The sequence below is a fragment of the Bubalus bubalis genome, chromosome 1, assembly GCF_019923935.1.
Source record: "Bubalus bubalis isolate 160015118507 breed Murrah chromosome 1, NDDB_SH_1, whole genome shotgun sequence".
Taxonomy (NCBI): Eukaryota; Metazoa; Chordata; class Mammalia; order Artiodactyla; family Bovidae; genus Bubalus; species Bubalus bubalis.
The window spans coordinates 123,447,662-123,472,636 of record NC_059157.1 but is presented as its reverse complement, the minus strand read 5'-3'; the positions used below and the strand labels follow the sequence as shown (position 1 = coordinate 123,472,636).

The window sequence follows — 24,975 nt, the reverse complement described above, 5'->3', positions numbered from 1 at the left end:
AAGCAATCAGTTGGAGCAATATGAAATTTCATGGTAGGACTTCTCTTACTCAGGGGGAAAAAAATTGTGGATACATGTTAAAGACATATTGAAGAAATGACTAAATATTCCTGAGACCCTTTTTTGTGCACCTTCAGAGAATCATCTGTACCTTGCAACCTGTGGTTTTCCAACACTGAGACCTTCACTAAACAGCAGGGAATGAAAAGTTGATAAGAGACTCTTCTTTAAGGGCATCAAATAGATGCCTGAGGTTCCTTCTCCTCATGCCTGTGGACAATGGGCTGAGAATCCAGACATCTGAGTCTGTGGACTTTTCTTCTCATTGTCCAGCCTCCTCACAGCATATGAACTCTTCCTTAGGCAATTCCTCCCCCTGAAACATTGTGGAGAACTGTGTATTATTTAAGAGCTGAATGCGTTTCTCAGTATTCCAAGTAGCTAAGCACAGGGCCTGGTTCATGACTGGCTGCATGGGATAGTGGGAAAAAAATGAACCACAGGAAGTCAAGTCAGGGGAAGGGAACAGAGAAGGTTTGTGGACATCGGGTTTTTATTAGAATACTGTGTTTACTTGAAGGGTCCCCTATTTTAAACAAATTGGAGAGGCCTGGGGAGAGAGTAACCAAATGATTGAAAGAATTGCATGTGGGTTATTTAGCTAAAGGTTTTATAAGACTTCACTTAACTCAGGGGGAGGGAAATTGCTTTGCTTCAATGCCATGCATTTTTCATCTGTTTGTGTTTGAATAGCAAACCCAAATTGGATTCTCTTCAGGGCCTGGAACCCCAGTGGGTGCTAGGGAATATGTGTGGAATGAATGATTTAGTGTTTTCCTTCTGAGTTGCTGATTCCTGACTAGCCAAGATGCTGTCTTCCTCTTTCAAGGGCTGGTTATCCTAAGAGGCTGGAAGGACACAGGAAAGAAGATTGATTTATAAATCAGGTACAATCACTCTATTCAATATCTGGGAAGATGTCTCTAATGAGTTGGGTATGTGTGTATATGTGTGTGTATAACTGTGTGCATGCATATTGTATGTATTTGAAGGAATAATATAAGAAAATATTTTAGGGAGAAAGCTCTTTTCCAAATAACAAATTGATCTGACAGCCCTAAAAGAGCTGCTGAGAGTATTGTTAGGCATAGGGCAGGGGCCACTGGCAAGGCATCTGGGATGGTTTGAGTAACACGGTGGGGATCCTAGAAGCTTGCTCGGATAGGTCCTGCCTGTCATTGCTGGTTCGCTGTTGCCCTCTGCTGGCCAAACTGTTGTAGTCCCAGGAAACTGCAAATCTCCCTAAGCAACTAGGATCTTGGTTTCCATGAAGTCTGGGCCCCTTCCCCAGCAGAAGGAAAATGCAGTTAGTGCGGAGGAACAGCGGTGATGGGAGGATGTGGCCAATCCACTGCCAGCAGAGACAGGCTCTCATCACTGAGGGGATGAATCTTATGATTCTAGCTTTTTATTCCACATTCTCCTCATTTGCTAAGACTTTGCTCTCTCTTTGGCTCTGTGCTGGGCACAGCGAGGGAACCCACACAGGGCTCAGTCACTGTCTCTACACCAGAGGGTCTCCCATCAAGTTTGGGGGAAACGGAAAGACAAGTATAGAAAGCTGTGACTAAGGCCACAACTGAGGCACTGCTAAATGCTTGTGTGTATTTAAAGAGCGTGTGTTCAACTCTTTTCGACCCTATGGACTGTAGCCTGCCAGGATCCTCTGTCCATGGGATTCTCCAGGCAAGAATACTGGTGTGGGTTGCCTTTTCCTTCTCCAGGGGATCTTCCCAACCCAGGGACTGAACCTTCATTTCTTATGTCTCCTGCATTGAAACGTGTGTTCTTTATCACTAGCACCATGAGAGAGATGCAATCTACTAGGGGTGAGGGAACTGAGGGGAAGACACCATTAAACAGACAGAATTTAATAGGAAAACTTTAAGGACAGGTGATTTTTACTTATTTTTTAAAAAATATCTTAATATTACTCAGCCACACACACACACACACAAATGAAATAATGCCATTTGTAGCAACATGGATGGACCTAGAAATTGTCATAAAACCTAGCGATGTCACTAAGTGAAGTAAGTCAGAGAAAGACAAATATCATATGCTATCACTTATATGTGAAATCGAAAAAAGTGATACAAATGAACTTACTTACAAAACAGAAATAGGGTCACTGACATAAAAAACAAACTTATGGTTACAAAAGAGTATAGTGGCAAGGGGATAAATTAAGAGTTTGGGATTAAAATACACATAGTACTATACACAAAATGAATAGTCAACAGAGACCTGCTGTGTAGCTCAGGGAACTACACTCAACATCTTGTGGTAACTTATGATGGAGGAGAATGTAAAAATATGTGTGTGTGTGTGTGTGTGGCTGAATCACTTTGCTGTATACCTGAAACTAACACGATGTTGTTAATCAACTATATTTCAGTGAAAATTAAAAGCATATATCTCTTTTATCATATGAGTATAGCATTTATCATAAAAATTAAACTTTGATTAATGAAAGCATGGGGCCTCCCTGGTGGCTGAGACAGTAAAAAATCCACCTGCAATGCAGGGGACCCAGGTTCAACCCCTGGGTCGGGAAGATCCTCTGGCGAAGGGAGTGGCAACCCGCTCCAGTATTCCTGCCTGGAGAATTCCATGGACAAAGGAGTCTGGCAGGCTACAGTCCATGGGGTCACAAAGAGCTGGACACAACTAAGTGATTTTCATCATCAATGAAAGCATGAGAAGAAACGAAAGTCACTTGAAATCCTACCACTCAGAAATGATCAGTGTTCGCATTTTGATCTACATATTTTTTTGTCTTCATTGTTACAAAATTGGAAGTACACTGAAGGTGCTACTTTGTATCCTGCTCTTCCTCATCCTTTTGGTAGGAACATTTTCCCAATATTACTGGTTTATTATTTTTTGGAAATGTGCTATTTTATGGGGGAGTATTTCGATGTGTGAACCAAAGGATGAGATTCTTCAAGCAGCATAAGGCAAAGCATATAGGTTGTACTACACAAGAACTGTTAAATCTTTCCAAAAATTTTTTAATTTTTTATTGAAGGATAATTGCTTTATAATAGCGTGTTCTGCCATACATCAATAAGACATAGGTATACACATGTCTGCTCCCTCCTGAACCTCCCTCCCACCTCCCACCCCCTCCCAGCCCCCTAGGTTGTTGCAGGGCACTCGCTTGAGCTCCCTGTGTCATACAGCAAATTCCCAGGGGTTATCTGTTTTCCATAGGGTAATGTATGTGTTGCAGTGCTGCTCTCTCAAGGAATTGCTACTTCTTCACTAATTCATTCCAGAACTATTTTGGGGAAGCCTACTACTTTGGAGACACAATGATAAGATCTGACTCTGTGACATTTGCAGTATAGGAGAGGAGACTGACATTAATTAGATAATCACAGAAATAACTATGAAATTGCATCTGGGATAAGTGCTGGGAAGGATAGATGTGAAGTTTATGAAAGTACATATTAGAAACAGGAGAAGTGGTCATGGAGGTGGGAAAGCTTGCCAGAGTAAGGAGTAATTGAGCTCAGCACTGTAGGCATTCAGTAGGTAAAGAAGATTAGGAGCAACATAGCTGGCAGAGGGAATAACACAGGCAAAGATCCTTCAGTAGGACCAGGCATGGCGAGTCCTGGAAACTGAAAAAAGATCCCGGAGAAAGGGGTGCAGAGACTTGGCCTGAAATGACACTGAAGAAATAGGTAAGGTCCAACTGCAGAACCTCAGACTAGGTGATTTTTTTTTTTTTTTTTTGGTCATTTCTCCTAAGAACCATGGAGAGATATTGAAGTATTTGAAGCCAGAGTTAGAGTAAGGTCTTTGGAGGTAAAGACCAAATTTGTTTTAAAATGGTCTGCCTCATTGCAGTATCATGATGAGGCTGGGAAGGAACTAAAACGTGTAGATAAACCACGTCCAGGTGGCTAATAGCCCAAGCCCACTGAGAAGGTAACTGCAGTTGTCCAGGCAGGAGATGTGGGAAGAGTGGATTAGAATGTTGAAAGTAGGATGGAGAGAAGTGAGTGGTTTTGAGAGGTATTTGAGGAGTAGAATGTTTAGGACTTAGCATATGAGGTGAAGAAATGAGAGAAAAAAAGACTCCTAAGTCTTGGAGTCTTTAAGGAGGATTTCCCCCTAAGATAGAGAATGCTGGAAGAAGTCAAGGTTTGGGGGGGATGGTCACGGATGCTGTTTCACAGAGATAATGATTCCAGGATGGGTATAGACCATCACATCAGCTTCTTCCAGAGGTGGCTTTTACCACACTTGTACACCACGCTGAAAAGTCCTTTATTTGAGTGTTCGTGGTCCCAGGGAGAAAGCTAACACTATGCCTGGATTTGCTGTCTCCATACTTATTTCAGGTCCTTGAACTACTGTTTGCTCTGTGTAAAGCATTGGGCAAGTCATTTATTGTAATGGTCTCTGGACCTTAGTTTTTTTATCTTTAAAATGAAGCTAATAGCATCTAGTCCAAAGGATTGTTGGGAAGATTAAACAAAAGTATTAATATTCAAGGGCTTTGTGATCCTCCATGAATTGCACAGAATCATTATTGATATTCTTACTCCTATATTTGTTTTGAACATTACCACCAAACTTAAATTACATTAATACTAGGAATATAAAATTCAGTGTTTTCTCCAAGAGTTCTTTGGGAAGAAAAGGTGTGATTGAAGTCTAAATAAATAAATATACCACCCAGAAGCTAGAGATGGTGGCCCCAAACTATTTATAAGCCTGTGTGTTTACTTGGATTCCAACTTTCCCAACATGAAAATTATGCAGAGTCTGTGTCACAGCAGAGCACTCTGTGTTCCTAAAAAGAACTCTCTTTTTTTTCCCCCTGAATCCATCCTTTACCTTTTAAAATAAATCTCATTATGGAGTGCTGACATTTTCAGTAAAACCTTCAACCAAAATCTGAGGATATTTTAGACTAAAAACAAGCTTGGTTTATTAGGCACAGCTTATAACTTGCTGCTAAGTTGATACAATCTATTTAGAGAAATTTATGTAGATAGCTGATAAAACATTTCAGAATCCTCATCTTTTTCTGTCTAAGACAGAGTGTTAAACAGATTATCGAGACTTCTCTCTTCTCTTGGTGAAGTAGAGTCTTGTAACATTGTTGGAGTGGATGGAAGCCATAGGACCAAGATTTAAACCAGATCTCTTGACTCTATATCACTAACTCTACCTCCATATTCTAGCTGAATGACTTCAGGTGTGACCTTCTTCCAAGGGTGGTGGGGAGATGCAAAGCTAACACTTGTACGTGCATAATGGCCAGAATATAACAAGGCCACAGCCTCATGGTTCTTTCTTTCTATGTCTGTTTCTCAATATTTCTTCCTCCTTCACCTCCCCTTTTCTCTTCTTCATGTATCCTTCTGTTCCTCCCCCCATTGATTTAACTCCTAACTTTGTCTTGCCTGTCTTTGAACTATATTGAGGAAGGGCATATACTGGGTTACTCAAGGTCACCTAGTCACTTACGTGTGTAAGTCACTCAGGCGTGTCTGACTCTTTGTGACCCCGTGGACTGTAGCCTGCCAGGCTCCTCTGTCCATGAAATTTCCCAGGCAAGAATGCCGCAGTGGGTTACCGTTTCCCTGCCAAAAATAGCAACAGCTCCTTTACAAACCACTGATTGAGAAGTTCGCGCTGAATCCTCTCCCCAAACTTATGAGATCAGTACTGGTACTGTCTCCATCTCACAGACAAGAAATGTGAGCTACAGACAGGCTCAATGTCCAGTCTTACAAAGCTTGTCATTAGTAGAGCTGGATGTTTTCACCCCCACACTCAGCCAACCCAAAGGCCTCCAAAAGACTTACGATTGGCAATCAGTTATCACAACAGATATTTATTTATTGAAGACTATTTGACAGGAACAGAGTAAATAGCCCTGTACAGTCTCTGCCCTCATGGAGTGTGTGTGTGTGTATGCGTGCGTGCACACACACACATACATAGGGATGGTTCTTGGACCATAATCACTGGAATTGCCCTAGTCTCTGTACTTCGGTGTCTGTTCTGACTTGTCCAGGTTCACATGGTATCAGTTACTAAACCTCTTCTGTATCATTCCTTCTTACAAATGATGGTAAGATCTGAAAACGAAAATGGATCAGAATGCTTTGAAAAAATGTAATGGGAATACAAGTTTACACAGGAGTTTAAGAAATCTTTGAATGAGGCATTCAAAACATGACTTGGACATTGAGTTTTCTCAGCCTGCTATAAGATGGTGCTGGGCAGACGCCAGACCATTGGATTTGATCCTGAAATTGAAAGGGTGCCATTTAATAAAGTCAACAGGGAAGTAGCATCACTCCTTTTGTATTTTAAGAATAGCACTGAGGTTTTGTGTGAGAATGGATGGGAACAGGGTGACAAGTCTTAGTCTTTACATTAGATTGATGATTTGTAGTGGGAATTCATATATGAATCAATCACAGATCATTCTTTTCACTCTCTTGAAAGTAAAATGTAAGTGTCAGTCGCTCAGTTGTGTCCGACTCTTTGTGACCTCATGACCTGTAGCCTGTCAGGCTTCTCTGTCTGTGGAACTCTCCAAGCAAAAATACTGGAGTGAGTAGGAATTCCATTCTCCAGGGGACCTTCCCAATGTAGGGATTGAACCTGGGTCTCTTGCATTTCAGGCAGATTCTTTAACATCTGAGCCACCAAGGAAGCCCAGTCATCCTTTCCAGTTCCTTAGGAAGATAAAATATGCACTGAAAAAGTTATAATACAGGTCACGCAGTGCTATATACAAAGGCTGTAGCAGAAAGAGAGCAAATGCTGTGGGTGAGAGGAATTTCAGATCATGCCCACTTTTTAAAAATAAGTCATTGCTTTCACTCTTTACTGTTCTCTCTGTTGAATAGATTCTTAAGTCTCAGAATATTTCATTGCATACCCTGAAAGACTCTGAAATCTGAAACAAGTCAACTCAGTAAACACTTACCTAGTGTCTGCTTTGTCTTTGGCTCGTAAGAATCATTTTCACTCATTTCACTGTATTTCCACCACAGGAAAATGATAAAATGAGCTCAGTATGATGGAATAGCTTTGGCGGGAGTCAGTGAACCTAAATTCAAGTCTCCATTTTATCTTCATTCAGCAATTTGACCTTTGAAGATTAGCATAAACCAATGCTTAATCGTCCAGATTGAGTTGAAATTAAGAGGTATTTTTCGTGTCCTTTGAGAAAGATGGGCTCCATGAAGGTTTTCTAGAGAACTGGGAAGATGTGGAGGAGCATGAATCAGTTGACTGCCAATGTGATACAATCTTGCTATTCCCCTGATGGAACCTGTCAAGGATAATCATCTCTGAGCTCTGCGGGCATAAAACATTTTCCTGTGATCCTCGACCTCCCTCCTTCCTTGGTCATGGGGCCAGAACGAGAGAGAGAGAGAGGATGACTTTCTTCAACTCCTCTTTCTTCCAAGGTGATAAACCTCATCATTTTTTTGTGTTAGTAGAGATGTTTCAGTGAAGATGATTTATTTGGAAAGATTATGCCATTGACTTTTCTTCTCTGTGGTGATTTTCACAGGATCGACCACTGGAACAATGAGAAGGAGAGGATTTTGCTGATCACAGATAAGACTCTCTTAATTTGCAAATATGACTTCATCATGCTCTGCTGTGTGCAGCTGCAATGGATTCCCCTGAGTGCTATCTATCGCATCTGCCTGGGCAAGTTTTCCTTCCCTGCGATGTCACTGGACAAGTGAGTGTGATGTCTTAGACTTGGGAAAGTGGTGCAGTGGGGGTGGGGCATGCAGGAAAAACAATCACAAAGTTCAGTTCAGTACCGTAACCTGGGAGAAACCAGGGGAGAACAGGGAAGCTGTAGTTGAATTTATCAAACAATCCTGAGTTCCTACTCTATGTCAGATGTTCATACATCTGGATACAATTTTAACATTTCACAACTCTCATAGTACTTTACTATGAGTACCTGACAAGTGAATGGTTGAATGTAAAGTGGAAAGAGCTGCAGGAACATGGAAGAAATGTTACTGACCTAGTTCATATGACAGAGATCAGAAAAGCTTTCCTGGAGAAGCACTTGCAGTATTTGACTTGGGGTAGGAGTTGGTCACAGAAGAACAAAAGCTTAAGAATATGCCAAGCAGAAGGAAGAGAGAAGTCAAAGAAATGAAGGTGGGAAAAAGTGAAATGCCTCTAGGAAATTAAATTATTCTCTAAAGCGTAATGGACAGAACCCATGAGAGCTAATAGCACTTCTTGAAAGAAGTCTCTTTAGAGATTTAGTGGAGGGGACACCAGCTCTCTTGGAGATACTGACAGTTACCAGGAGACCTGATGAGGTTTACGGCAGAGGATGCTGAGCTGAGTAAATTCTTGAGATGGGCTCAGAAGGAACTGAATTTCTTCAACATTTGAAGTCTGAGCCGGAGGATAGCCATCTTCCTCTGAACTGTAAGTTCTTTGAGGGCACATATCTTTGATTATTGTCATTATTGTTCTTTAAGTACCTGGTTATTGGGCCTAGTATGTAGTAAGAACTGAAAAATCTAAAATACTGAAAAAAGGCATAGATTGATCAAGTGATTGGTTTTCTTTTCATAAAGAATATCATATCAAAGTCTTATTTTTTATTTCTTTTCATGGACGCTAGAAACAATTGATTCAGTTCACTAACTTTTTGAACTGGTGGATTTTTCAATATCATATGCATATTGTAAACATATATTTAAATGTCATAAAAATTAGTTACTGTCAGCATCTCTCTCCTATCCCAAACCTTAAGTTTTCCAGAATTATCTCCATAGGAGATAATCAACAGTTTCATGTTTTTTTCTTCCCCTTTGAGAAATAGTCTGTAAATATACAAGGATAAAATTGTCTTTCATGCATATATGTATGTTTTTGTATATTTATAATATTTATCAATGCAAATATTTATCCCAAATTATTTTACAATGCGTACACATACCATAAAATACTTTGTTTCAAGCTATTTTACCCAAAGATATACCTTGGAGACACTATTATATAATCATGGAAGGATTAACTTCAGTCTTTTTAATATTACAAAATATTCAATTTCAAGTTCAATCTATTTATCTAGCCCCATATTAATGGCCATTCAATCTTTTCTACTACAAGCAAAGCTATGGGCTTCCCTAGTGGCTCAGTGGTAAAGAACCTGCCTGCCAATGCAGGAAACTAGGGTTCAATCCCTGGGTTGGGAAGATCTCCTGAAGAAGAAAATGGCAACCCACTCCAGTATTCTTGCCCGGAAAATCCTATGGACAAAGGAGCCTGGTGGGCTACAGTCTGTGTGATCTCTGATGACAGCAACAACAACAGGATTTGCATAAATATGCAAATATATTTGTAATGTAAATTTTCACAAGTGGAAATATTAGGACAAAATTCCTGTGAATTTTAATGATAGATGCTGCTGAATTGCCTTCTAAACAGGCGACAGCTGGTTATGCTCCCATAAGTATGAATCCTTTCTCATGTACTCTCAACAAAATTGTGTTTTATGAAGCTCTTTCTTAGCCAGTGAGATGAAGAAAAATATTTTTATTTTAATTTCCATCACTAGAATTTGAAGGAAGTTGAAGATGTTTCTCTTATGTTAGAAAATAGTACTGCTGGGCATACACACTGAGGAAACCAGAAGGGAAAGAGACACGTGTACCCCAATGTTCATTGCAGCACTGTTTATAATAGCCAGGACATGGAAGCAACCTAGATGTCCATCAGCAGATGAATGGATAAGAAAGCTGTGGTACATATACACAATGGAGTATTATTCAGCCATTAAAAGAATACATTTGAATCAGTTCTAATGAGGTGGATGAAACTGGAGCCTATTATACAGAGTGAAGTAAGCCAGAAAGAAAAACACCAATACAGTATACTAACGCATATATATGGAATTTAGAAAGATGGTAACAATAACCCTGTGTACGAGACAGCAAAAGAGACACTGATGTATAGAACAGTCTTATGGACTCTATGAGAGAGGGAGAGGGTGGGAAGATTTGGGAGAATGGCATTGAAACATGTAAAATATCATGTATGAAATGAGTTGCCAGTCCAGGTTTGATGCACGATACTGGATGTTTGGGGCTGGTGCACTGGGACGACCCAGAGGGATGGAATGGGGAGGGAGGAGGGAGGAGGGTTCAGGATGGGGAACACATGTATACCTGTGGCGGATTCATTTTGATATTTGGCAAAACTATACAGTTATGTAAAGTTTAAAAATAAAATAAAATTAAAAAAAAAAAGAAAATAGTTTTATCTATATTTCTGTCAACTGCCTATTTTTGGCCATACTACATTTTTTTTTTCCTATTGAAACATTGATCTTTTAAAATTGATTTATAAGAGATCTTAATATATGAAGGAACTTGGTCCTGTTTCTGCCATATATTATTGCAAATATTTTTTCCCATTTATCATATTTCTTTTAACTTTCTAATGCTGTATTTACTGTATTTGAGTTTTAGGTTGTTAAATGTATCATTCTTCCAAGTTTCTAAGTTTATGTCTTTTTTGAGAAAGGTTTTCTCTACCACTGAAATTACAAAATATATTTCCAAGTTTTTTTCTATTGTTTTTATAAATTTTTTTGAAAATATTTATTTGTTTATTTATTTGACTGCACTGGGTCTTTAGTTGAAGCATGCAGGATCTTCGATCTTCACTGTGGCATGTGAGATCTTTAGTTGTGGCATATAGGATCTACTTCCATGACCAGAGTTCAGACCTGGGCTCCCTGTATTGAGAACATGGAGTCTTAGCTACTGGATCACCAAGGAATTTTATTTTTAAAAATACTTAAATTTATGTTTCATCTGGAATTTATCTTAAGTAAGGAAAAAGATAAGCCATCAACTTTATTTCTTTATCCAGATGGCAGACTAGATTTCTCAACATCATTTATTCAGTTCTCCCCTTTATCAATAAATATTGTATTTTACCATGTATATTTGTGTTTATTCTGAGTTATCCATTTCACTTATTTCTTTATTAGACTGCAAAATGCTTTTTAATTATTAAAGCACTTTATTACCATTTTAATATCTGCTAGTTACTCCCATCTTATTAATCTTCATTTTTAAAGAATTTATTTATTCACACATATTTATTTCTCCATGAGCTTACTTAATTTTTAAAAATTCTGTTGTTAATAGGATTTTCAAATATTAAATCAGCTATTCAGTCTTAAGATAAACACATTTAGTTATAGTGTACTACCCTTTCTATATGTTATTGAATTCAGTTTGCTAATATTTTATTAAGAAGTTTTGTGTCTATGTTCATGAGGATATTAGTCTATTATTTTCATTCTTTTAGATGTCTTTGCCAAGTATTTAGATTATGCTGGTCCCATAAAAGAAGCTGGAAAGTGTTCCCTTCTCTTCTATTTTCTAAAAGACTTTATATATAAGTGGTGTTATCTCTTCCCTGAATGTTTGTTGAAATTTACAAGGGAAGTTTTCCTGGCCTGAGATTTCTTTGTGGGACAGTTTTAGATACTAAATTACTTTGTTTTATAAATACTGAGTTACTCCTATTTTTCCTTCTATGGTAATTTTGGTAAATTGTATTTTTCCAGGTATTTATTGTTTAAGGTGTTTCATTTAAAGGCTAAAAGTTGTTACTATTCCATTATTATCCCTTTAATGTCTTCTTTCCTGATATCAGTGATCTGCAGTCTCTGTTTTCTTTCTGTGAATGAATCTATTGATTTTGTTGCTTTTAATAAGAATATGCTTTTCACTTTGCCAATTATCATGATTGCTTGATTTCTAATTGATTTTTACTGTTTTATTTTTTCCTCTACTTTTTTCTTTTTTCTTACTTTTGGTTTACTTTATTTTTTAACTTTTTAATTTGAAACCCAAAACATTTATTTTAGGCTTTTCTTCTTTTATAATGTGAGCATTTCAGTTCAGTTTAGTTCAGTTTAGTTGCTCAGTTGTGTCCGACTCTTTGCAACCCCATGAACCACAGCATGCCAGGCCTCCCTGTCCATCACCAACTCCTGGAGTCTACCCAAATCCCTGTCCATTGAGTCGGTGATGCCATCCAACCATCTCATCTCATCCTCTGTCGTCCCCTTCTCCTCCAGCCCTCAATCTTTCTCGGCATCAGGGTCTTTTCAAGTGAGTCAGCTCTTCGCATCAGGTGGCCAAAGTATTGGAATTTCAGCCTCAACATCAGTCCTTCCAATGAACACCCAGGACTGATCTCCTTTAGGAAATCAGACTGACTGGATCTCCTTGCAGTCCAAGGGACTCTCAAGAGTCTTCTCCAACACCACAGTTCAAAAGCATCAATTAAATTAATAAATTTCCTTCTAATAGCTGCTTTTACTACATCTCACAGATTTGGCTATGTTGTGCTTATACTATCATTCACTTAGAAATATTTTATAATTTTTCTTGTGATTTCTCCTTTGACACAAAGATACTTTAGAAGTCATATTGACAAATTTCCAAATATTTTTAGATTTCTTAATATTTTAATATTATTGAATTTTAATTTAGAGAACATAGTGTCTTTGACTTTAATTCTTTTAAATGCACTGCAGTGTTTTATTGCCAAATTCAGACTTAAATTGAAGAAAGTAGGGAAAACAACTAGACCATTCAAATTTCACCTAAATCAAATTCCTTATGATTATACAGTGGATGTGAGAAATAGATTTAAGAGACTAGATCTGATAGATAGAGTGTGTGATGAACTATAGACGGAGGGTCGTGACATTGTGCAGGAGACAGGGATCAAGACCATCCCCATAGAAAAGAAATGCAAAAAAGCAAAATGGTTGTCTGAGGAGGCCTTAGAAATAGCTGTGAAAAGAAGAGAAGCAAAAAGCAAAGGAGAAAAGGAAAGATATAAACATCTGAATGCAGAGTTCCAAAGAATAGCAAGAAGAGATAAGAAAGCCTTCTTCAGCGATCAATGCAAAGAAATAGAGGAAAACAGTAGAATGGGAAAGACTAGAGACATCTTCAAGAAAATTAGAGATACCAAAGGAACATTTCATGCAAAGATGGGCTCAATAAAGGACAGAAATGGTATGGACCTAGCAGAGGTAGAAGATATTAAGAAGAGGTAGCAAGAATACACAGAATAACTGTACAAAAAAGATCTTCATGACCCAGATAATCATGATGGTGTGACCACTCACCTAGAGCCAGACATCCTAGAATGCGAAGTCAAGTGGACCTTAGGAAGCATCACTACCAACAAAGCTAGTGGAGGTGATGGAATTCCAGTAGAGCTTTTTAAATCCTGAAAGATGATGCTGTGAAAGTGCTGCACTCAATATGCCAGCAAATTTGGAAAACTCAGCAGTGGCCACAGGACTGGAAATGGTCAGTTTTCATTCCAATCCCAAAGAAAGGCAATGCCAAAGAATGCTCAAACTACTGCACAATTGCACTCATCTCACACACTAGTAAAGTAATGCTCAAAATTCTCCAAGCCAGGCTTCAGCAATATGTGAACTGTGAACTTCCAGATGTTCAAGCTGGTTTTAGAAAAGGCAGAGGAACCAGAGATCAAATTGCCAACATCTGCTGGATCATCGAAAAAGCAAGAGAGTTCTAGAAAAACTTCTATCTCTGCTTTATTGACTATGCCAAAGCCTTTGACTATGTGGATCACAATAAACCGCAGAAAATTCTTCAAGAGATGGGAATACCAGACCACCTGACCGGCCTCTTGAGAAATCTGTATGAAGGTCAGGAAGCAACAGTTAGAACTGGACATGAAGCAACAGACTGTTTCCAAATACGGAAAGGAGTACATCAAGGCTGTATATTGTCACCCTGCTTATTTAACTTATATGCAGAGTACATCATGAGAAATGCTGGGCTGGATGAAGCACAAGCTGGAATTAAGAGTGCTGGGAGAAATATCAATAACCTCAGATATGCAGATGACACCACCCTTATAGCAGAAAGCAAAGAAGGACTAAAGAGCTTCATGATGAAAATGAAAGAGGAGAGTGAAAAAATTGGCTTAAAACTCAACATTCAGAAAATTAAGATCATGGCATCTGGCCCCATCACTTCATGGCAAATAGATGGGGAAACAGTGAAAACAGTGTCAGACTTTATTTTTCTGGGCTCCAAAATCACTGCAGATGGTGACTACAGCCATGAAATTAAAAGATGCTTACTCTTTGGAAGAAAAGCTATGACCCACCTAGACAGCATATTAGAAAGCAGAGACATTATTTTGCCAACAAAGGTCTGTCTAGTCAAGGCTATAGTTTTCCCAGGAGTCATATATGGATATGAGAGTTGGACTAAAAGAAAGCTGAGCACCAAAGAATTGATGCTTTTGAACTGTGGTGTTGGAGAAGACTCTTGAGAGTCCCTTGGACTGCAAGGAGATCCAACCAGTCCATCCTATAGGAGATCAGTCCTGAATGTTCATTGGAAAGACTGATGTTGAAGCTGAAACTCCAATTCTTTGGCTACCTGATGTGAAGAGTTGACTCATTTGAGAAGAACCTGATGTTGGGAAAGATTGAGTGCAGGAGGAGAAGGGGATGACAGAGGATGAGATGGTTGGATGGCATCACCAACTCAATGAACATGAGTTTGGGTAAACTCCAGGATATAGTGATGGACAGGTAGGCCTGGAGTGCTATGGTCCTTAGGGTCGCACTGGGTTGGACACAACTGAGCACCTGAACTGAACTGAAAGAAGAGTGTTAAAAATCTGCTCTTATTGTGGGATTTTCTCTTGTATCTTTAATTTTTTTTTTTTTTGCTTCATGCATTTTAAGAGTCCATGTTAGATTAATGCACATTCATGATTGGTATGTCTTTTTGATGAATTGACCTGTTTTAATTATGAAATGTTATTTTCTATCTCTGACAATATTCTCTCTAGTACTCTACTTTATATCTCTTATTACTATTGACACTATCATTTTATGTTTACTTTTGCTTAGTATAAGTTTTTTCATTTATTTTCTTTCTCTCTTCATATTTAGAATGCTTTTCTTTTTGAGATCACAAAATTGGGTCATACTTTTAATCTGTTGTGATAGTCTCTGCCTTTTAGTTGGAGTGTTTAGTCCCTTCACATTTTATGGAATTTTGATATGATTGAAGTTAAGGCTACTTTAACTTGTTTTCAGTCTCCCTCTTCTATTTTTTATTTCTTCATCCCCTCCTCATTGCCTTTTATGTTGCAGTTCTCATGCATATTACTTTTATTGAATTTCAAACCCAAAAGGATAATACTATAAATTTTGCTTTAAGAAATCATATGTATTTCAAAGAAATTAGAAAACAAAATTATCTTTTATATTTATGCATGTTTTCAGTTCTTATGCTCTTTATTTGTTCCAGAAGATTCAGTTTCTCTTTGATGTCATTTTACTTATACAGGAAGAATTACTTTTTAGCATTTCTTTGTAATGTAATTTACTATGAAAAAAAATTCTTATTTTTTGAGGGGTGGGGAGAATCTTTGTTTAGCCTTTATTCTTAAGGAGTATTTTTTTTAGTTAGAGGATTCCAACTTGACATTTTTTTTTCTTTCAACATTCTTGAGATGTTCCACTGTTTTCTGGCCTCCATAATTTCTGAAGAGAAGTCCACAATCATTTGAACTGCTATTGCTCTATATATTCTCTAAATGCTTTCAAATGTTTCCTTGATCTTTAACTTTCAGAAGTTTGACTATCATGTGCCTACTCCCTTGAGTTATGCTATAAATTCCCAGTTTTATTACACTGTTTAGAAAATGTCTTCTCTATTATTTCTACTCTTTGGGATTTACTAAATATTTTTACATTTCAATACTTAATTTATATCAACATTTCATAAATACTTGACTGTGCAGTCTCTGCTTTTTTTGTGTATAGAATTTGATAAATTGCTTCTATATATCCATTATCATTATACTATTTGTGTTTTTTCTGTCTTTGCCTATTATTTATTAGTCAATTTTTTGGCCACTTGATCTGTCATAGACTGAGAGGAATTAAATTTTCCTTAATTACAATTCTTCTTTTTTGTTTTTTTTACTTTGTGTTTTTATATTATGAATGTTTGTGTTGTCTTGTTTGATGTAGGACCATTTATAGATGTTGAATCCTTATTTTAGATTACAATCTTTTCATTATTAAATTTATTTCCTTTAATTTTTTCCTTGTTTTTGATCTTGTCTGCTGAGTGTAGTAAAGCTTATGACCATTTTGTTTGAATTTTCTTCATATATTTCTGCCTAATTTTTACTTTAAATTTTTGGGGTTAATTTTTTGATGTGTTCTTGTATGCAACATATAATTGAATTTTACTTTGTTATCCAACCTGAGGGTCTTTTCTTTTAATTGATAAGATTAACCCATTTATACATATTAATATGACCATTACAGTCTTAGTTCTGCCATCTTGATTTTTGTATTATTGTATTTTTCTAAATATATTACCATATTTTCTGTATTTCCTTTGCTTTCCATTGAGTGTATTTTTCTTTAAGCAAGAAAGTTTATAGCTTTTTTCTACTAGTGACTATAAGTGACTTTTTTTCTACTACTGACTATAACATAGCATTCTTAATTCTATCTTTTTTGAATATTATCTGTTTGCTTCTCAATAATAAACTCATCCCTATCATTTTTTTTTACAAATGCTTTTTAAATTATGAAAATATGCTAACACATTTACAAGAGACCTGGAAAATACAGAACAAGGCAGAGGTAGTTCCACTATAGATTACAATTACTTTTTTAAGTAGAAAAATTAAGATTTTTAGTTGAAGTTTCAATATAAAACTCTCAAAAATTAATAGAATGAATAGACAGAAAAAGTCAAAGGATATAGTAGACCTGGAAAACACTATGAACCAATTCAATATAATTAAGATTTATACAATTTTCGCACCTCAGTAGGATAAAAATTCTATTCAAGTTCTCATAGACTATAAACTAGGAGACACTGAAACATATCCAGTTCATAAGACCAGGTGCAAGAATTTGATGGTCATTTTAAGATATCTTTTTATATTGGTTTCTAACATAATTCCACAGTGACAAAAGAACAGACTCTGTGTGATTTCAATATCTATCATTCATTTTTAAAGTTGCTTAAAATTACCATTATTAGTTATATTATGTTTATGAAAAAGTATGCTTCTACTTGGTATGCCATTTTCATCAGTGTATACTAAATCTCCATTGTGAAACATAAGAAATCTACATATTCATACTCTTCTCACATTTTCTCATCCTTCAGCTCCCTTCTTTCATTAGTCTTCTCAGACAAATTTCATTTTTTATGGCATGTTTTATTTGATTTCCTGTAAGGCATACAATTATTACTATAGAAAGTTGGTGTAATTCCAGCCTTCTTAATTAATTTGTGGATTTTTATTCAGACTTTTCATTCTGGGGTTAGAGTAAGAAAGCTTGTGCCAGCAGCTGGCATGCAAGTTAAAGGTCTTTCTCTGGGACCCTGGGGTAGAAACAGTGTGATGAAGGGGTAGTTTTTAAAGTTCTGCTCGGTTTTTTAGCAAACATCCATGGTAGAGTTCTGGACTAGGGGTAGAGTGCTGGATTTCAGATCTGATTTTACAACAGTTAACTTTGTTTCCTCATCTATCAAAAAGTCATTCATACTGTCACTTTGCTTCATTAATAGCTTTATTGCAGAGTTCTGATGAGATGGTTTGGAAGTACTTTACAATATGCCTCAGAGATATCAGGTGTTAACAAGTTCTGATTTTTTTCCCCAGATACAAGTTTTTGTTAGAATGGAGCTAAGTAGATTAATTTGATTGTTACTTTTATTTCCAAGTCAGTTGGCCCTTCTTGACTGGACATTGTTACTAATTTAAGTCAGAGGTCAGCCAGTACCTGGCAGGAAAAGGAGGAAGAGGCAAGAGAAAATCAGCTGCTAAATAATCTTAAACTGGCTCCAGAGGAAAGCCTAAACAGAGTGAGCAAATTGTTTTGTTATAAGAAAATGCAAATGACTTAACATTAGTGGGCTTCCCCGGTGACTCAGATAGTAAAGAATCTGCCTGCAATGCAAGAGACCCAGATTTGATCCCTGGGTTGGGAAGATCCCCTGGAGAAGGATGTAGATGGTAATACTGACATTGTTTATTTACCAAGAGCTCTTACCTCCCCTGTACCATTTGACCTTCAACACCAAGAATAAATAGTACAAACTGAATGCATTTTAGAGATGAGAGAAGTGAGACCAGGAGAGGTAAGCAGAGATTCAGGCACCAGCAGCTATTTAATATTAGAGTTGGGTTTCAAAATCAATTCTTCCAACTTCCTGTTCAGTGTGCCTTTCTTTTAATAAATAATGTTTGATCCCTTTTTTTTTCTATCCCCGCCTCCCAATTCCCCCCCCTCCCCTTCCATCCCCTGCCTTCTCTTTCCACCCCTGGTTCTTTCCCTTTGATCTTGCCTCTGTATTTTTTATCCTCTCTCCTTTCCTTTCCTCTTGTCTATTCCTCTGGGTGAAGACAGCGTCTCTTGTTAATATAGCTTCTTCTCTTAAGCCACGGAGAGGTCTTTTGGAACTTAGCAGAACATGTGCCAGCATATCCCTTATACTGGTGCTTACAAAACAGAGTTGTTTTGTTTTAGTCACTGTTTTGCCTTTGGCTTAATGTGAAGTGAGAGGGTGATGGGAAGAGACAACTAGAGGCTAAAGATCATTTATGTGTGAGATGAAGGAAGATATTCTTTAGATTAGAGCATTCATCAGACAGAAAACCAGGAAATGGCAAAAGGCCTGGCTTATCTTACAGGGTAACTGCCTTAACCAGTTGCTAGTACATAGCTTCTTGTACTAGTGCAGAGCTTATTGTCTCTTATCTGAGATGAGAACACTACATCTTATTTCTATCATAATTGGATTCATTCCCAGATTTTAATTAAAATTTAATTTTCATAATCTTGTATCTGTAACCTGTTAGAAAAGTGGAGGAGGGAGAGGAAGACTCCATTTCTATGAAATTAACCATAAGGTTAAACCATGACCAATCTTAACAGCAACAATTTTCTTACTGTCTGAATTTAGACAATTCACTTGAATTCCTGGGCTCTCAATTTCCTATCTATAAGATGTCAATTATAAAACTCCATGTCAGTCTTAACTCACAGGTTACTATAGATTTAAATGGTGGATGTGAAAGTGTTTTGTAAATTGTAAAGTATTAAAATAATTGTTACTAAAAGAGTTCTAAAGATCCACATTTACTTAACAATGCTCCCATTAAAAAAAATATGCCCACAAGAGATAATGATGAGGAAACTGAGTGGTCAAGTGACTTGTATGTTAACATGTAGGTACATGATGTGTGTGTGTGTGTGCACTTAGTTGCTTCAGTCATGTTCAACTTGGTGGGACCCTATGGACTGTAGCCCTCCAGAATCCTCTGTCCATGGGATTCTCCATGAAGGAATACTGGAGTGAGTTGCCATGCTCTTCTAGAGAGGATCTTCCTGACCCAGGGATTGAACCCACATCTCTTACATCTCCTGCATGGGCAGGCAGGTTCTTTACCACTAGCACCACCTGGGAAGCCCATGATGAGGTCTGAAACATGAGATCCTCTAATCTCAAATCCTTTGTCAGGCAGATAATTCCTACTGGCTATCAAATGCACTGTAATTTTTGTGAATAAATGGCCTCCATGTCATGACCTTTATTCCTATCTGAAGTCTGTAATGAGGAGTTAAGAGTTTAGATAGCCTGGGGTTTAGAGTCCCTTGGACTGCAAGGAGATCCAACCAGTCCATTCTAAAGGAGATCAGTCTTGGGTGTTCTTTGGAAGGAATGATGCTAAAGCTGAAACTCCAGTACTTTGGCCACCTCATGCGAAGAGTTGACTCATTGGAAAAGACTCTGATGCTGGGAGGGATTGGGGACAGGAGGAGAAGGGGACGACAGATAATAAGATGGCTGGATGGCATCACTGACTCAATGGACATGAGTTTGAGTGAACTCCGGGAGTTGGTGATGGACAGGGAGGCCTGGCGTGCCGCAGTTCATGGGGTTGCAAAGAGTCGGACACAACTGAGCGACTGAACTGAACTGAGGGCTTAGAGAGTAGGTTCTGGAGTCAGGCTACCTGGGAGCCAAATCTGCTCTGGGTGGCCTAGAGCAAGTCACACTACAATCTGTGCCTCAGTCTCTTCACTTGGAAACTGGTGAGGGTAATAGCATCTATCTCAGTCTATGTTAAGGATTAAATGAGATAATACATATAGAATGTTTAGAAAAATATGTGGTGTGTAATAAGCACTTGAAGGATGTGAGCTTCTATAATAAGTTTGGGAGAAAGACACTGGTTTAGGGTTCAGGAATCTGGGTCCTGATCTACTTTCTTAATCAAAAAAGTCTCCCCTTGCTAAATTTCAGTTTCCTCACTTACAAATGTTTCAGATTTTTTTTTTTTTTAATGAGGTGTAGCTGATTTTCAATGTTGTGTTAGTTTCAGGTATATATCAAAGTGATTCATATATATATATATATATATTCACACACACACACACACACACACATACACACATTCTTTTTCAGATGATTTTCCCTTATAGGTTTTTACAAAATACTGACTATAGTGACCTGTGCTATATAGTAGGTCCTTATTGCTTATCTATTTTATATACATATAGTAGTGTGTATATGAGGGCTTCCCTCATAGCTCAGTCAGTAGAGAATCTGCCTGCAATGCAGTAGACCTGAGTTTGATCCCTGGGTCAGGAAAATCCCCTGGAGAAGGAAATGGCAACCCATTCCAGGATTCTTGCCTGGAGAATCCCATGGACAGAGGAGCCTGGGAGGCCCCAGTCCATAGGGTTGCAAGAGTCGGACATGACTTAGCGACTAAATCACCACCAGAGTGTGTATATGTTAATCCCAAACTCTCAATTTGTTCCTAAATCTCTGAAAAATTTTTGGCTCTTTTTTCCTTTTGGTCTTGAAATCCTGTGCTTTGTGGTATTCTATCGATGAAGCAATTTTCCCAAAGTCATTCATCTTAGAGGGCTGAATGATTTTACCTAATCAATTACTCCTATGAAAAATGTCTCCAAAAGATTTTCTGCTAGAAAATATTATTGCTGTCACATTGACATGCCAACAAAACCTGAGGGGGACGGTCAGGCCAAGAAATGCCTCCTTGCAAGAGTAGGCATTGCACATTTCTCTCTCCATGCTGCTAAAAATTTGCATTGTGCTGGGAATTGCTGGATGTGGTCACCCCTCATACTGTCTGTAGAGATGCTGTGAAAACAAGGGCTGGGAGCTGCCCACTGTTGACTTAGTATAGCAGGAGAAGGGACTAGAGAGGAGGGCATTCCAGACGTTACCCCATCACCTCAGTCTTGCTCCTTTGGATCCAAAGACCAGTGAGCCGCTCCATGCCCCCAGGGTCCTAATTTGGCATCTCTTTCTCAGACAAGGGCTTCAAAGGGCCTCTCCTCTGCTCTGGGGGAAGCCGGCTCATGGCCCAGGCCGATTCTGCTGGCTTCGCGTCTGTCAGTGCATCCTAATCACTGTTATAAGTGTGGTTCTGCAGAACACCTTGTGAAATAGTTTCCTATTGCTCCAGCAACATCTCCTGTCTAGACAATCTAATTATGAGCGCAGAGCAAACAGCTGAAGTGTTTGCTGCCCCCAAGGGTTGCCTAACTCTAGGAGTGGGGGTGGAGGACAGGGGAAGGGAGGGAGTGGATGGCACTGGTAGCTTTTTGTTGACTTGACCAGAAAACTGAGTGCTCCAAAAGAATCTGGTTAACTTTTAATTAAAAAGAAATGATCTGGTGGAAGCTGGCACTTTGTTGTTTATCCAAACTCAGTGGAGGATTAAACATAGCGATTCATTTCCCTCCAATCACATCTTTTTCTTGGCTTCAAAGGTGGTTTGTGGTCTCTGCTTAAAAAAAAAGAAAGAAAAAGTCACTGATTTACTCATCTGCCCTCCCAGTAGCAGTTTGAAAGTAAAAAGTGGCTCCCTAAATGTATGTTGTTTCCAAGTAGTAATTCGATTACATTCAACAAGTCCTTCCTGAGCTCCGGCCATGTGGCAGGCATGATGACAAGGTGACAAGACCTGGATTCTGTCCCCAGGATGTTTATGATCTCATAGGACGCGGACACACATACGCACTAATGTTTTAACCAGGCTTTGATTAGTGCTGCAGTGAAAAGCCAATAGCGCTGTGGGCACAGGAGAGGGGGAGAGAATTTCTCCTGGGAGATATGGGAAGGTCTTAGAGGGAAGGTGGACCCTGAGCAGGTCTTTATAGGATGAGCAGAATTTGGGCAGAGAGATAGTGAGGAGTTGTCCAGGCATCAGCAGACAAATGCCCAACTAGCGTGATCTTGCCAGGTCTCCTGTGGGGCAGGGTCCCAGCTGTTAAGAAGGTACGGTGGAAGTTTTCGAATGGTTTTGGATAATGATATGAGGTGTTTATTTTTATTTAAAAAATTTTTGTTGGAGTATAGTTGATTTACAATGTTGCATTAGTTTTATGTGTACAGCAAAGTGAAATAGTTATACGTACACATATATTCATTTTTTGAATTCTTTTCCCTTATAGGTTATTACAGAGTATCGAGTAGAGTCTCCTTTACTATACAGCAGGTTGTTATTAGTTATCTATTTTATATATAGTAGTGCATATATGGTAGTCTTCCCAGGTAAAGAACCTGCCTGCCAATGCAAGGAGATGAAAAAGACAAAGATTCAATCCCTAGGTCAGGAAGATCCCCTGGAGAGGGAAATGGCAACCCACTCCAGTATTCTTGCCTGAAGAATTCCATGGACAGAGAAGTCAGGTGGGCTATAGTCCATAGGGTTACAAAGAGTCGGACATGACTGAAGTGATTAAGCATCACACAGTATATATATATATATACACACACACACATATATGTATATTATATGTCAAGCCCAATCTCCCAATTTATTTCTCCCCCTCTTACCCCTAGTAATCATAAATTTGTTTTCTACATCTGTGATTTTAATTCTGTTTTGTAAATAAGTTCATTTGTACCCCCCCTTTTTTTTAAGGATTCCACATGTTAGTGATATTATCTGATATTTTTAATATGAGGTGTTTAGGTTTTAGTCATCTTAAGCTCTGAGATGATGAAGGTTTTAGGAGAAGAGATAAAATGATTGGCATTTTTCTTTGGGAAGTTAAGGAGGGAGCAACAATATAAGAGGTGGTTTGAAGGAGACAGAAACTTGGAAAAGGGGGCCAGCTAAGGGAGAGATGTTTAGATTCTCTGAGGGTAGAGTTGGGAAATTATAATAACCTGAACTGGGCCAGTAGATATGAAAAGGAGGGCATGGATGTGAAGACTTGGCTGCAGTAGAATCTCTGGCATGTGATGGACAAATTGGGTGTTCTTGGTATGGGAGGTGGAGAGAGGGAAGGGCTGTGAGCCTGCAATTGGAAGACACTCTCCATGTTTATTATCTAGGGTGGCTGCTTGGCTACTCAAGCAGGGAAAAGTCAATGGTTGGAACAAACTGTTTGCACCGTTGACATTTACTGAGCACTTGGCATTACCTGTTGCTAGGCTGGGCACTGTGATGCCCTTGTGCTAAAGAGAGAGTTTCTGCCTTCATGGAGTTCACAGTCAAGGGGGCAGTCAAATCATCATACTGTTACATAGAAAATTACAAGAGTGAAAGTGCTTTGAAGAAGAGATATATGGGTTGTGTGAATTATAGACTGATGTGTAACAACTCACCTCGAAACTTGGTAGCATTACATAAAAATCACTTATTATTTCTCTGTTTCTGGGTGAGGAGTATGGGTGTGCCTTAGCTGGGTCCTGTGGTTCAGACCACTGGGGCCATGGCATGTCAAGCTCACTCGAGTGGTTGTCTGCAGGCTCAAGTCCTCACTGGCGGATGGCCAGAGAGATGGGTTCCTGCCGTGTGAGCCTTTCTCTGAGACTACTGACAACATACATGGCTGCTGGTCTTTCTTACAGGGGACAAGGTAAAGAGTGAGAAGGAACATGAGAGACTGAGCAAGATAGACACTACCATGTTTAAGTAACCTCATCTTGGAAGGGACAGTTCCTCACCATGTTGTATTCAATAGAGGCAAGTCACTAAGTCCAGCTCACACTCAAGTGGTGGCTGTCACCTGAGGGCAAGCAAGTCAAGAGGTGGACACTGGAGGCTGTTGAACAAGCAGCCTTCCACGTGAAGGTGATCAGGACCTTTATTAGAGGATTTAGATCTCAATTGGAGGGTAAAGATGAAGGAAGGATTCTCTGAGGGAGGGCTTCTGAAACTGGGACTGAAGGCGACAAGGTGAAGGAGGTTATGGAGAGTGGTCCAGGGAGAGAATAGTTCATGTAAAGGAGAGAGACAGAAAGAGCCTGGTACCTCTGTGGAACTATAAACAAGTCAACAAGAGGGCCCAAGGGACACCAATGTGGAGATGACTTTCAAATTTAGATGCTGGTGAGCTTATGGCATTTGGAAGAGTTAGAGTAATTCAACTGGTATCTGTCACTTGCATTGGCAGGCATTCCCTAGAGAGGTTCAGAGTTAAAACTAGTTTGAAAGCCCTTGCTCTAAACTGTGGGACTGTTTCTGGTACTGCTGGGAAATGGTTCTGATTCAAGTGTATAAAATGAATCAAATTGCCCACTTATCTCTTAGGATAATTACTTATTGTGTAATGTGATAATGTTCATAAATTGCTCGAGGCTTTTTGAGGAAAGGTATTATATAAACACAAGGATTTATTAGTGATGATGGAAACAGATTTGGGGGATAAGATCAGATGTGACTCTTGATGCTATGGCATTTGGCTCCAAACTAAGAGGCCTATGAAGTTCATGTGAGTTCTTGAGGAGGGTTTTAGGTTAAGAAATGGAGGCG

At 38.6% G+C, this 24,975-nt stretch overlaps 1 protein-coding gene across 4 annotated transcripts in view; it reads left to right on the top strand.

Moving 5' to 3' along the window:
- The window catches only part of TPRG1 (tumor protein p63 regulated 1), a 239,388-nt gene that overhangs the window by 140,793 nt on the left and 73,620 nt on the right, over nt 1–24,975 (top strand). For all 4 annotated transcript variants that reach the window (XM_044943647.2, XM_044943648.2, XM_006068957.4 and 1 more), the window contains one exon: nt 7,622–7,798. In XM_044943647.2, the coding sequence (XP_044799582.2) occupies nt 7,622–7,798 (177 nt within the window). The remainder of the gene's footprint in view (nt 1–7,621; nt 7,799–24,975) is intronic.